At 35.9% G+C, this 15,533-nt stretch overlaps 1 protein-coding gene across 2 annotated transcripts in view; it reads left to right on the top strand.

Annotated features, from left to right (window-relative positions):
* Positions 1–8,957, top strand: part of UCHL5 (ubiquitin C-terminal hydrolase L5) — a 43,801-nt gene extending 34,844 nt beyond the window's left edge. The window contains exons 9-11 of one of the 2 annotated variants that reach the window (XM_043486324.1): positions 804–914; positions 3,263–3,361; positions 8,698–8,957. In XM_043486324.1, the coding sequence (XP_043342259.1) occupies positions 804–914; positions 3,263–3,361; positions 8,698–8,742 (255 nt within the window). In that variant the 3' untranslated portion in view covers positions 8,743–8,957. Of the gene's footprint in view, positions 1–800; positions 915–3,262; positions 3,362–8,697 lie in introns of both variants that reach the window. The other variant, XM_043486323.1, reaches the window with a different exon arrangement.
* Positions 8,958–15,533: the final 6,576 nt, after the last annotated feature.

Genomic DNA, 15,533 nt, shown 5'->3' with positions numbered 1-15,533 from the left:
CTTTCTTTTTCTAAACTATAGATTTAATCAAGTGTCCTGAGTGGTGGTTAAGATAATGCACCCTGGAGTCAGGCTTCCTAGATTCAGCTCCTGCCTTTGCCACTTAGTGAAAGTATGATTTTGAGTGTATTTCTTTGTGCCTCAGTTTCTTCATGTAAAGTGAAAATAATAGTCTTTACCTTAAATGTTGTTGTGAAGAATAACTGAGATAATATATATATATACAAACCACTTCAAAAAAATGATGGACAAAAGTATGTACTAAATAAGTGTTCACAATTAACTATTTACTGTAATTTTATTATATAATTAAGCAAGTTCAAATATATTTGTTACAGAATTAATTGGGTACATTAGAATCACATGTAATCTTTGTTATTCCTTATGATGATTATCTTTCTAGTAAATATGATTGGCAAAGAGAATTAGTAATAGACAAAGACTTTTGTTTACGTTTCTTTGATCACATTTTCCTGAGTATGTTTAAGCACATTTATTTTATAGCTAACAGAAGATTGTAACAATTCATTACATTATACAATGGATGGTTTTTAGGTAAAAATTCTGATATATTGTAGGACACAGAAATTTGGGAGAAATACTACTTCTTCCTTATACTTACTTATAAGCCCTAATAAGTATTTCTTTCATCCTTTAGTATTACAGTTATTAAGCTGATATTCCATCACCAATATTAAGATCAAAATTGGGAAATGACTATACTATGTTTATCATCTAAAAATGTTTTAGATTTAAGTCTCAGTTATTAGGGTGTGCTGTTTCTTTTTCTTTTCCCCAAGGAGGAACCCATGGATACAGATCAGGGCAGTAATATGTTAAGTGCTATTCAGTCAGAGGTTGCCAAAAATCAAATGCTTATTGAAGAGGAAGTACAGAAATTAAAAAGATATAAGGTAGGTATTTTTCTTTTGTTCCTTAACGTTTTAACATAGAGTAGGGTATTTTGATGTGAAGGTGTATTGACTGCTTGAACTCTTCTCCCCATCACTTACGTGTTTTCAGAATGTGTTATCTGCCTGGCATCCTACAGAGGTAACTAGTAAAGTTTCTTTCCTTTTTATTTTTTTTCAAGTATGACTGTGAACAGATATTTAACACATCTGTTGCTAATGTTCACTGCAGTTATTTTTAATGCTCAAATTACCCCATCTTTGGCCATTAGGAGGCACATCAGGCTGTCTACCAAGTTCTTTGGATTTGACTGTCTTCATGTCTAATAGCTTCCTTGCTTCCTAGCATGACAAGATGTTTCAGACTCTATCTTGTACATTTCCTGCTTCAGACTTGAAACTGGCCATTTTTTCAAGAAGTCCTAAGTGCTTTAGGTGAGAAGTAGTGTTTAGAAACCATTATCTGGTTGCTCAGGGTGCTTAGCAATATTGATTCTTCATTATTTCCAGGACTTTTCAGAGTCAAGAAATACGTTTTTACTTGTTTCTTGTTTTATCTTTGAAGAGAAAATACAATTTGAACTCATGTTAATACTCGAACTGAGAATTAAAGGGCTTTATATTTGAAGTTAAGCATTTGTGTCTTTTCAGTTGAAAATCTTGGTTCCTGTCAGCATTAACATAATTACTTACTTGCTTTCTGCTATCTGTGTATGTATTTATGTATGAAAAGGTTCAGAATAGCAATGCCAGTAGTGTTAACAACTGAGACGTGTTCTCTTAATTTTTTTCCTTAGGATATATTTCATTTTGAATGTGCAATCAAACTAGCATATTTTAAAATTCACTTGAGAAAATTTTCTCTTGGTGTCATTCTGTCAGCAGTTTAGTACATAGCTGGGTTCATTTTTTAAAATTTTCTTTCTAATTTGTTTAGGGTTTTAAAAATTTTAAATTATGTCAACCATTATATAACTCAGGGTGAAATACTAAGTAAGCCTATCTTCAATTATGTCATTTTTCTTCATTTGCGGTCTGTCTGATAAACTTTTCTCAGAGATGGAGAAGAGTGAAGGAAACTTAGTTTTGTGGGATGTTGGAAACAGTACTTAGGTGATCTATCATGTTTGTCACAGTAGAAAAAGCAGTTTTCACCTGAAGCTCAGTTAAGGGCAGGGATTGTTCTTCTTTCTCTTGTTTACCATAGTGTGAGAATGCTGCTCTGTAACATAATTAATAGCCAACAATGTGATTGTTAAAGTACATGGACCCTGGGCAAGTAGGATTTCTTCAGGTGGAGGTGGTAGGGGCTGGCTCCAGAGTGTTCCAGACAGGAAAAAGAAGGGCCAAATTCATGGAGACAGGAAAGTAAGGGATGGAAGCTTGAATGATTTTCTCTTTTATGTGGTATTAAAAAACTTCCTACTATTTATGTATTCTGGTGCAGTGTTGTTACATAATTAACTAATTTTTCATATTTGCTTTAAATATAACACTGAGTTTAGAATGTTTGCTTTGAGAATGCTTTGTTCAAAAATTGGGCTAAAGAATTTAGCCAAAAAGAATTCTCAGACCAGATATAAAATAAACATGCTAAAATTTTGTTTACTTCATTAATTGAGCAAACCTGTAAGATGTAACAACTAGTTCAAAGGAGAAGTCAAAGAAGCTCAAATTTATATGAACTGTAGGAATGCCGAAATGAATTTGCAAAAGGTGGAAACTTTTTTTTTCCTGTGGAAAGGAAAGTAAATTGAACCTCTACCAGAAGCACAGATTTTTGCCTACAGCTATTCCCTTTTGGTCAAAAATAATCAAAGAAAGATTGTTCTTAATCACACAATAAAACTGGCCTTATTGTTTGCAAAAGTGTAGTAGCAGGAGTATTAATTTATCTTGTGGGCCTTCTTAGTTTGCTTTCATGAGTTACGTTTTCTTTTTTGGGCGCCTGATGACCTCAGCTAGCGATCAGAAGTTGTTTTGTGAAGTTTGCTCTGCGTTCAGATATTCTTTTGATGAATTTGTAGGAGAGAAACTGGTCTCCCCGTCCTACTCCTCCGCCATCTTGGCTCCCACTCCATGAGTTACGTTTTCATAGATTATCTCCAATTAGACTTTTAAAAGCCTCTGTTGTTTGCTAAGCCAAGAGTAGGATGCTATACCCCAGAGAATTCTCTTCACATATTTAATTGTAATTAATCTTTATTCTCAGTGGCAGTGAAAATCTCATTATTTCTAATGCTTTTCTTAATGTAAGATTTTCTTTCATTTCTATTTCGAGCTGGATCCAAAAATTAAAATATCAGAAACTTATTGAAAATAGTGTGGTTTGATATGTGTTTTATTTTCAGATTGAAAATATCAGAAGGAAGCACAATTACCTGCCATTCATTATGGAATTGTTAAAGACTTTAGCAGAACACCAGCAGTTAATACCACTAGTAGAAAAGGTAAGTCTTTTACTGGTGAGTACTTAAATTAGATTTAGTCTCCAAAAAATGTTACTTGACTTGAGTACAGATAAAATTTGTTGAAGCTTTGCTTTTACCTGCTTGTTTTTCAGCTTGAGAAATGCTGGGTCAGTGTCATATTGCAAAATAAAAATAAGGAATTGCTTTGTTGCTTTAGCTTTCTGGAATGCTTAATGTTAGAAATTCAGATTGTGCTATATTAGAATGAAATTTAAAACATCTTTCTTTAGCTGAAAACAAATTTAATTATTGAAGTGATGTTTCTCATTTAATTTAGCAAAAATTTGAATTATCATAGAATTTAGAACTAGAATGAGCATTGAAAGGGGGAAAACAGCATAACCTAGCCTGAGAAATAGATTTCCTTATTCCCAAGCTGTTATCCTTTGCACTAAGGGAAAACTACTACAGGTTAGTGAAAAATTCTGATTACTAGGATTTTTTTCTTCCATATAAGGCACTTTAAGAAAAATTTTGAATAAATGAAGTGTAGTAGTTTTTTAAGTTTATACAATAAATCAGTGTTTCTGAAAGTGACCACTGGATACTCTTTTATTTATTTATTTTATTTTTAATTGGAGGATGATTGCTTTACAATGTTGTATTGGTTTCTGCAACACAGCATGGATCTCTTTACAACACATGTTACCTGGCCCCTCCCCAGATAGTCTGGTATAGGGAGGGAATCTGTAATAAGTTCTCTCAGGGGATTCTAATTAAGCTGGTCTGTTTACCACATTTTGACAAGACATTACTAGGCAAGTACCATTTTGGACCCTTAACTTAAAGACCAGAATACATTGTAGATGTTTTTTCTTATTAACTTTAAAGTTCATGAAGCACAGATATATTTCAACCCAACTCTTTGATACCATCATGCTGCTGCTGCGAAGTCGCTTCAGTCGTGTCCGACTCTGTGCGACCCCATAGACGGCAGCCCACCAGGCTCCCTCGTCCCTGGGGTTCTCCAGGCAAGAACACTGGAGTGGGTTGCCATTTCCTTCTCCAATGCATGAAAGTGAAAAGTGAAAGTGAAGTCACTCGGTCGTGTCCGACTCTTCGGGACCCCATGGACTGCAGCCTACCAGGCTCCTCCGTCCATGGGATTTTCCAGACAACAGTACTGGAGTGGGGTGCCATTGCCCTCTCCAGTACCATCATGAAATCTGAATAATTCAAGATGTGTGTTCAGCTTTTTGTTTATACTTTATTATTTAGATCCTGAACATGCTATGTATTGTACTTGGTCACTCAGTTGTGTCCAATTGTTTGCGACCCCATGGACTGCAGCCCGCCAGACTCCTCTGTCCATGGGCATTCTCCAGGCAAGAATATTGGAGTGGGTTGCCATACCCTCCTCCAGGGTGGTCAAACCCAGGTCTCCCACATTGCAGGCAGATTCTTTACTGTATGAGCCCCCAGAGAAGCCCAAGGATACTGGGGTGGGTAGTCGATCCCTTTTCCAGGGAAACTTCCTGACCCAGGAACTGAACCATGGTCTCCTGCATTGCAGGTGGATTCTTTACCAGCTGAGCTACCAGGGAAGCCTGAATTACCAAGGAAGTCTGAAGCATATGAACATGTGCTTCAGCTTTTAACATTAAAAGTAAAATTGTTGCAGGAACACTGCTAAATCTTCTCTGTATCCATATAGATTTTTTTCTATTTATGTATCTCAAGGTAGTAAAAATCATAAAAGTCCAAGATGTGAAACTAATTTTTAAAGGTTTAGATTAACAGTTAGGGTCCTGTAATCCTCAAGATTGCCTGGTTAACCAAATATCTAAATATTAATATTGCTGGTATGAAGCACTGTGAAATATTTCTCTGTTGAAAATACTAGAATATAGACTGCTGTGGCAAATTGTATGATATATCTGTTATTAAATGTAGATAAATATTATCAGGAACCAGACAAATACTTTCGAGAAATTTTAAATGTATGTATTTTGCTTTAAAATTGGTCCGTGAGTAAACTTTTTTGTGCAACTTAAGAATAGGACCATTTTTATATAACTTTAATGATAGTATACTTCCATAATTTTTTAAAAGCATAGTTAAAACACCTTTCAGCTTTTTGCATTAGAACCATAATTCCTTAATTCCTTAGTTCACATTATTTTGGACACAGGGTGGCAGTATATGAATGCCTAGTGTTGGTGGAATACCAACCCAGTCTGTTCTTCATCTGTATTTGTTTTACTGAAAGAGTAGTTACTGACTTTCTTGTTCTTTGACTAATAATACTGCACAGGCAATATTGAGATACATTTATTTCTTGTATATATGCACCATCTGTTATGTGCATAGATTCTGAAGGGAATTCAGATTCATTATTTGATTAGAGTTTTTGAGATGTTTTGATTATCCAACATTTATCTAACTGAAACTGTATTTGAAGCAGTCTGTTAAAGTCAACAGATGTACACATAATTAAGACACATCTCCTGTCTTAAGCAACCCAGTTGGGGAGAGGATAGGAATACATAATTATAGTACTGTGCTGTATAGTAGTATTCTGATAAGTGCCAGAATAAAGTCATGCTAGAGATTCTGGGGGAAGCACAGGGTAGCTCCTAAATATTAACTTTATGCCATTTAAAATTTCATATCCTCAAATTTTTAAATCTGTGGTTAGAATTAGATGCTTAATTTTGACCAGTGAATCAGCTTCTTTAGTACAAATATATTTTTGTTCATCTTATTTTGAAAAATCATATCATACTGAAATATCAGTTTCTGCTGATAACTGCAAATATTAAAAATTAAAAACAACAGATCAAGATTAAATTTTATAGTTATATCCAATATAAAGATTTTGGTAGTGAAAGTTACTTAATAAATAAGTGACACTTCTAGGAAAAAATTACATGTAGAGTTCAGAAATGGATTATTACATTGAAACCCACCCCTCTTCCCCGCAATGCCAAGTGAAAGAAAAATTAGGGACAAAGTGTGGAAGGGGTGGAAGGAACCGGACAGGAAGGTGTGGCTACTCTTGGCAGAGTTGCTAAGAGCTAAAGCTGTCCAGGATCAGATTTCTGAGAACAGTGGCATTTACTTACTGCCTGTGATGGCTTGGAAATATTTGAGCTGTGAAAATCTTTTCATTTTACAGAATAATAAAGAGTGCAGACTTTGATTCTCTCAAGGGCCTGTGCCTTTAATGAATTAGGTTAAGCTCTTGCCTTATAAGTGTTCTTGTTCTATGAAGCTTCTATTCTTATCTGATGAGTTCCTTGAGTGTATGTTACATAAAAACTGCTCAGGAGGTAATATAAAAATGTATAGTTATAAAATTTCTTGTGCCATACATCAAATCTGTTCCTTAAAGTATGAAATAAAATCAGCAGATTAACGTTTCACTTGTGAAACTTTTACTTATTCAGATATAATTCTTTAAAAATTTTATCCCAACTTTTAGATGTGTTTCTGAATCATTGTCTGTCTCAAGTTTTTAGCAACCACCGATACCTACCATAATTTAAAATCATAGATTTTGTTACTGTGGGGGGTTCAGAGCAACCTCACAGTATTGAATTTTGTCCAGATTTTACGAAGACATTATAATTCAACTTGTAATAAATAACTGATGTACAGAATTTACTTTTTCTATCCCTTAATAGAAACAAGGTAGAACATAGTTAAGTTGTTCACAATAATATCTATATTAATACCTATGATTACAGAATTATCTGACTTGAGTCAACAATTTTTAATATCTCAATAGCACACTAAATAGAAGGAACATATTTCTGAACAGTGAACATTTTTTCGATGCTATTTTGAAATACAGTATTTTTTATGCTTCAGTAAAGGCCAGAATACAAACTTGGTTTAAATCTCAGAAATGTTATTTATTGTTAGCTGTTGCTTTTAGGCAAGTTATTTATTTTACTATAGAATCTATTTCCTCATGTATAATTTGGGAATCATACTTAGTTCACATTCTTGGGGATTAAATGAGATCTTATTGGTCAAGGTATATAATTATTTTTAACTTATTTTATTTAACTTACCTTTAGTTTTATCTTAATTACATATTTTAATACATGAATGGATACTCTACATGTCTTTGGTTATTTAATTACGTTGTGAAATTTGTTATTAACCATTTTTTTCATTCTTATTAATCCTAGTAAGGTACCTGTGTATTCAGACATCATTAAGAAAAGAAGTACACATTTTTATTTCCCAGTTACATCAAAAATGGAATTGTGTTTTTATTATTTGGAAACAGAAAACTTCTTTGAGAAATCATATGCATCAAATTACAAATTATTCTTGTTAACTGAAAATGTTTACATACACAGTTTAAAAAACTATATGGTACATACAACATATTTACTTTAATATATTGTAAGGCCTAGCACTCAGTTTTATCATACAGTTGTGTAATAATTTTATTACCTAATGCAATATAAAAAAAGATTATAGTTCTAATCAAGGAAGGTTTTTCTCCTTAATTGTATAATATCAAGGGTTTAATTTATTTGTTCCTTTCTGATTCAAGTGCCATAGTGAAAAGAACATTATGTTCTAGTCTTGTAAAATGTTGCTTCTTAAAGTGTCGCCTGAGGGCCAGCAGAATTGGCGTCACCTGAGAGTTAGAAATTTAGATCCTCAGGCATTTTACTGAGTTAGTCTGCATTTTGACATGGTTCCCAGGTTATTAGTTTGATAACACTTGTTAGCTCTGGCCTCCTCATCTGCTAAAAAGTAAAATGGAATTACTGTGTTCAAGCTCTATACTTGTTATGAGCTTCAAGTGAACAACTCTTGAAAATATTTTTTGAGTCATTTTAGTGAGGTTTATCAACATTAAGGGTATGTGATCCTTTTAGTTAAGTTAAACTCATTTAAACTATTATGTTAAACTCATTTATTCAAATATACAGAAATCAGTGTAGGATTTTTCTTATACTTGGTTTGTATGAGTAATGGACACATACGTAAATATATTGTTGTGAAATAGTTATGAATGAATATGACTTTATGGAATGAGTAATTTTTTAGTTTAAAATTATTATCATTATAATAATACATTTTCAACTTCAGGTAAGAAATAACTGCAAACCAAATATGATCCTTTTTTATTGAGGACAAAGAGTCACTATATAATTGTCCAGGAGGAGTTCATTGTGAGTCTCAAGTTATAAAAGATAATACTTTAAACATCTTATAAACAATGTATTTTAAGCATTTTAGCTTAAGAGTGTCCTCTTAGACACATTTTAATATGACCTGAAACATACTTTTTTTTTTTTTTGAAACATACTTTTAAGATGTTATTGTGTGCTATCTTTAATTTCTAGGCAAAAGAAAAGCAGAATGCAAAGAAAGCACAGGAAACCAAATGAAGAGGACGCTTTGGGATGTGCATACATTTCTGCTTCTGCACTTATCTTCATGGAAACCATTAAGTATAAAGAACCTTGAGCAACTTTCTCACTGACTCAGTGCACGTTTGGCAATAGTACCAGTCTGTCTTGTCTTTAATGCATGGATTCATAAACTCTCCCTACCTGCATCATGTGCATGTGATGCGTACTAAATAAAAGCGGTGTTCAGAGCACTTGCCCAAATTCCATTATTTGACCTTGGATCTGAGAACTCCTGTTGGTTCTCTGGATAGATAACCGTCATAATGAACCGAGAAAATGGACAAATGCTATTCTCTACCTGTAATTGTTATAATTAATCTTTCATTCAATCTTCCAGCTCGGTTAAATGCTTAATATTTATAAATGTCAGATCTTGATTAAACTGAATCTGTTTTCTTCTCATCATTAATGGAAAAAAAATCAATATTTCTATCTTATAGTATCTTAAGTATTTTGAAGATTTAAAAATGATTTTATCTTCTATACCAATTATTTAAAAAAGCTTGATTTTTAAGCAGATCATTTGAAAAGAACAAAAGTATAATTTCTAGTGATTTTCATTGCTACCAGTAGAAAAAGTAATAAACATCCCAATTTTATTTTAGCAAACTTTTTTCAGTGTTTGGAATTATTTATGTATTGTAGAATTGTTTCAGGAAGGTGTATTATGCGTCAAAGCAAAATTTTAGGTAAAGAGCAAATTGTGAAATCTTCAAGATTTTGGGTGTTATTGTTTGGCAACATTTTTTCAAGCTGGTAAGCTCTATCTTTATAAAAAATCAAAGGTTGGTCAATTTTGGCTATTACCTGCTTTTTTATAAAAAAGGTGATGGTGGTGATGGAAGATCCTTGTTTGCCAATTTGAACAAAATTAGTACAGCCCAGTAGTTTATAAGAGCCATCTATAGTTTGCCCACAATGGAATTTGCTATTGCTTTGGAGAATTGCTTTGTTCTTTATTTTATAAAATGATACTGTATTCTTGCTCTTAATCTTCTTTTTCGAGTTAAACTTTATAAAGGAAATTTTATAAAACTTCTATTTATAAAGGAAATAATCTACTTTTTTTCTTTACTAGGTACTTTTATAAAATTGATTCATGACTCTTTAGTATTTTATTATGGAAAAATTTAAATATATGTAGAGAGACTGTATGCATCCTCTAATTTGAGACATATGAATTTTTTAAGATTTTTTTTGTTGTTGCTGCAAAAAGCTTTATTGTTCCCATTTGGTCCAAGGCTTGGAAGAGGGCCCCAGGGTGGTTAATAAACTGCCTAGTGGCTGCAGAGAGGGGCTTTAGGCAGAAGTCCTGACACCAGTGGAGCTCCTCAAAGGCCACTGGGCTCCAGGGTCTCCTAACTGTGCTCGAGGGTGGGCCTCTCAAAGAGATACTCATGCGGGTCAGCCTGGGGACCTCCAGCCTGGGGAGGTTAGCCAGGTGGTGGCTTATCTCCTGGATGTTTCACCCACTCGTCTAGGAAGTGGCTGTCTAGAAAGTCACAGAGGTGGGAGTCCACCCGGGCAGAACCCAGGGCACGCAGACCCAAAAGGGCCTGGTTCATAGCGTCCTGGGTTTTGCCCCATTCATCTTGGGATGGCTTCTGCACCTCATGGAAGAGGGTGTGGTCGCCCCTATGGTTTTGCACCCTTCAAGAGTCGCTGGGGGCCCTGTTGCTTCATCTTGGCCAATTCACAGAAAAAGTGGCCCACACTCTCCAGAACCACATTGTCGCGGTGGGAGCAGAAGCCCAGAGAGGTAAGTGTGGGAGACCTGCAGGTGCATGTTGACAGGTGGTGAACCATGGTCTCTCCGTCTGTGGAATCGGATGAATCTCGGATCTCATGACTATTCCGGTAACAAGGAGTTCAGTTCAAAAAAGAGAGTTGGCTGGTTCCGGACACCGAGTGACTGATTCTGAGGGTTGAAACTGAATTAAAGCTTGGAGGGTGGTCGAAAGCTGGAGTACAGGGGCGTCCCTAGGTCTGTTCTGTCCAAACACTGTTGAAATAAGAGACAAATCCACAAGTAGCCAAGCGCACTGCTTAAGGATTGTTTTTATGCTTACTATATTGTGGTATTTTTAAAATAATGTGAGAAAACCTGGTGGGAAATTGAGTAGTGAAATTAATGAAATATTTTTCATACATGATTTCAATTAAAGGTCATAAAGAAAATTGAGTTTTTCGTTTGTTCATGAGTAAATAGATTTTGCTTTGGATACAATAGTGATTATGGAGTGTTTTCAAAACCATGATAGAGTTTAAAAATGATTTCATAAGGATTACTTTAGGTCCGTCTTGATCTATACATTTATTTCAACTTTATATATTTTGAAAAGCAATGCTAGGAGTATTGTAGTAAGTAGTATCCAGTGATCAAAGACAGTGTGATACTGGCATTGTTGTCCTTTAGTTGCTAAGTTGTCCCTGACTCTTTGCGACCTCATGGACTGTGGCCTGCCCTGCTCCTCTGTCCAGGGAATTCTCCAGGCAAGAATGCTGGAGTGGGTTGCCATTTCCTTCTCCAGGGGATCTTCCCGACCCAAATTGAACCCACAGTCTCTTGCATTGGCAGGCAGATTCTATACCACTTAGCCACCAAATCTGTATTTATAAGGTTACTTGAGTTTTGACAGAGATAGCAAAGTAATCCAACAGAGAAGGAAACTCTTTTCAACAAATGGAGCCAGAAGAGCTGAATATTCCCATGGAAAAGATGAACTGTGATCTTCTACCTTACAAAAGTGATTTTGAGGTGAATCCCAGACCTACATGGAATAGCTATAATACAAAGCTTTTTATAAGAAAGCAACAGGTGAATATCTTAGGTCACAGAAAGCAGTGACCATAAAAGATCTAAAATTAGTGTTCATGATAATTAAAAACTTGTCATTGAAAGATTCTTTTAACAAAAGTAACTAGTATCAAATGACATTTAAAAAATGTCATAGTGAATTAAGTCAGAAAAAATATATTAATTCATTTATGTGGAATCTAGAAAAATGGTACGTTTCTGTCTCTCAGTCATGTCAGACTCTTTGCGGCCCCATGGACCATGCCAGGTTTGCTGTCCATCACCAACTACCAGAGCTTGCCCAAACTCATGTCCGTAGAGTTGGTGATGCCATCCAACCATCTCATCCTCTGTTGCCCCCTTCTCCTCCTGCCTTCAGTCTTTCCCAGTATCAGGGTCTTTTCCAATGAGTCAGCTCTTTGCATCAGGTGGCCAAAGTATTGGAGTTTCAGCGTCAGTCCTTCCAAAGAATATTCAGGACTGATTTCCTTTAGGATGGACTGGTTGGATCTCCTTGCAGTCCAAGGGACTCTCAAGAGTCTTCTCCAACACCACAGTTCAAAAGCATCGATTCAGCGCTCAGCCTTCTTTATGGTCCAACTCTCATATCCATACATGACTACGGGAAAAACCATAGCTTTGGCTAGATGGACCTTTGTTGGCAAAGTAATGTCTCTGCTTTTTAATATGCTTTCTAGGTTTGTCATAGCTTTTCTTCCAAGGAGCAGGCGTCTTTTAATTTCATGGTTATAGTCACCATGTACAGTGATTTTGGAGCCCCCCAAAATGAAGTCTGTCACTGTTTTTTGTTGCTTCCCCATCTATTTGCCATGAAGTGATGGGACCAGATGCCATGATCTTTGTTTTCTGAATGTTGAGTTTTAAGCCAGCTTTCTCACTCTTCTCTTTCATTTTCATCAAGAGGCTCTTTAGTTCTTCACTTTCTGCCGTAAGGGTGGTGTCATCTGCACATGTGAGGTTATTTTATTTCTCCCGGCATCTTGATTCCAGCTTGTGCTTCATTCAGCTCAACATTTCGCATGATGTACTCTTCATAGAAGTTAAATAAGCAGGGTGACAATATACTGCCTTGACATACTCCTTTCCCAATTTGGAACCAGTCTGTTGTTCCATGTCCAGTTCTAACTGTTCCTTTTTGACCTGCATACAGATTTCTCAGGAGGCAGGTAGGGTAGACTGATATTTCCATCTCTTTAAGAATTTCCCACAATTTGTTGTGATCCACACAATCAAAGGCTTTGGCATAGTCAATAAAGCAGAAGTTGATGTTTTTCTGGAACTCTCTTGCTCTTTCAATGATCTAGTGGATGTTAGCAATTTGATCTCTGGTTCTTCTGCCTTTTCTAAATCTAGCTTGAACATCTGGAAGTTCTAGGTTCACGTATTGCTGAAGCCTGGCTTGGAGAATTTTGAGTATTACTTTACTAGCATGTGAGATGAGTGCAATTGTGCCATGGTTCAAACATTCTTCGGCATTGCCTTTCCTTGGGATTGTAATGAAAACCAACATTTTTCCAGTCCTGTGGCCACTGCTGAATTTCCCAAATTTTCTGGCATATTGAGTGCAGCACTTTCATAGCATCATCTTTTAGGATTTGAAATAGCTCAAGTGGAATTCCATCACCTAGCTTTGTTCGTAGTGATGCTTCCTAAGGCCCACTTGACTTTGCATTCCAGGATGTCTGAGTGATTACACCATCATTTTTATCTGGATCATGAAGATCTTTTTTGTATAGTTCTTCTGTTGTATTCTTAATATCTTAAGAATTATTAAGATATTCTTAATATCTTAATAATTATTAAGATATTCTTAATATCTTAATACCTCTTCTTAACATTTTCTGCTTCTGTTAGATCCATGCTATTTCTGTCCTTTATTGTGCCCATCTTTGCATGGTATAGATGAACCTATCTGTAGAGCAGAAATAGAGGCCCAGATGTAGAGAACAGATGTGTGGCCACGGACTGGGGGAGAATGGGGCGTGGGATGAATTGGGAGGTTGTGAGTGACACATATATACTAACTGCCGTGTGTAACATGGACAGCTGGTGGGAAGCCTCTGTATGGCACAGGGCACTCAGCTCAGTGCTCTGTGATGACCCAGAGGAGTGCGGTGAAAGTCCAAGAGGGAAGGGATGTGTGTATACTTACAGCTGATTCATGCTGTTATACAGCAGAAACTCACATTGTAAACCAACTATATCCCAGTTTTTTAAAAAAAAATTAACTGTATAAAGCCACTGAATTAATAGCTATAAGGGTATTTTCTTATTAACCTAATTCTAATAAATTCCTTGATAGGCATGCACATACCTTAAGAATGGTTTATTTTATCGGCTCCTTCTTTGATGGAATGCAAATGCATTGTGACCCTGCATGATAATTTCTGGCTTTGAATAAAGAAGTATGTTATCCTTTCCTGTGTCCTAAATCATGAAGCTAGTGGAGAAAATTGAGGAATAGGAGCAATTCAACAATATATAAACTTTGGTTATGTGGAAATTTTTTTTTTTAAGTTTTTAAAAAGAAAGTCTTATTTGCTCATTTCACTTCTGCCCTTTCTTTTCTAAAATCTGGTTTAGTGATTGGGTAGATAAAGGCACTTCCATTCTGTTTTATTCCTTTTAATATAGCCAGTCGTAAGGGATATACTTCTACTGTTTTAAACAAAGAAAGCTTGCCAACAGCTGCGGTACTGGTTAGTCTCACTTCATATGTTTAGTTCCCAAGATAGCTGCCCTTTTTCTAGCAGAGAGCAGTCAGCTTGACTGTGTCACTGGAATAGACAAATATTTGTTCTGAGATCATGTGCTGTGGGGACTTGCTCCCCTATTTAGATCATGATGAATACTCCTGTGTGTCTTGTGGTCTTACATGTAGATTAATACCATTTAGTTACTAATCCTAGTTGCCTCAAACATTTCAAGGTACATTAAGAAATTGCTGTTTTCCTGTAAGATGATAACTGTTGCTTATGTTTAAGGGGGAAAAATGGCTTTTAAAAGTTTTCCCCTTAAAAGAAAACTTAAAGAAAGATAAGCAAAATAAAATATAAATTATTCTTGATTCTACCACCAGAGATGACTACATTAACATTTTAGAACCCTGAATATTGATTGGAAGGACTGATGGTGAAGCTGAAGCTTCAATAATTTGGCCACCTGATGAGAAGAGCTGACTCATTAGAAAGGATTTCGCTGCTGGGAAAGATTGAAGGCAAATGAGAAGGGGGCAGCAGAGGGTGAGAGGGTTGGGTAGCAGCACCGATTCAATGGACAGGAGTTGGAGCAAACTCATGGAGATAGTGGAGAACAGGGAAGCCAGGCATGCTGTAGCCCCAGGGGTCGCAAAGAGTTGGACACAACTTAGCGCCTGAACAACGAAAGTGATCCTTTTCCCTACATGTTTTTATGTGTTGGTCTTACATGCCCTCTCCACATCTGAAATAGATTTAGGTAGTATACATTATTTTTAAAGTTAGTGGTACTTTTTCTGTATCATTGATGACTTCCTTGCAGGAAATAAACCACTCTAGCTAGTTTAAGAGGAATGGGAATTAATATTGGGAATTTTGAAACTTAGTCCCTTACAAAGTCATTAGAATGTATGGAGGAATGAGCTCAAGTTTGGGTCTCCAGAAATGACATGTAGGAAAATTGCTGGCCAACCAGGGCAACTGCCACTGCTGCAGTGTCAAGGTGTTCTCCACTGGGTTCCTGACATCAGAACAGGTTACAGTGGCTGTGTTCTGGGAGTGGGAACCTGCTGCACCGTCTACGGGCAACGAGTGACCATACATGGGAAAGCAGAAAACCGCCACCTCTCCATGGCTGCACATGCCATGGAGATGGCTTCCACCTTACCTGTCTCTTCCAAGTCTTAGATTTTCTGCAAAGGGAGTCTGGGAAATTAAGTGTTTAGCACTTCAGTCTGCAGAGTAGGAAGGCT

This window comes from Cervus canadensis, chromosome 13, assembly GCF_019320065.1.
Source record: "Cervus canadensis isolate Bull #8, Minnesota chromosome 13, ASM1932006v1, whole genome shotgun sequence".
Taxonomy (NCBI): Eukaryota; Metazoa; Chordata; class Mammalia; order Artiodactyla; family Cervidae; genus Cervus; species Cervus canadensis.
The sequence above is the reverse complement of the archived record's forward strand: the minus strand, read 5'-3'. Positions and strand labels throughout refer to the sequence as shown.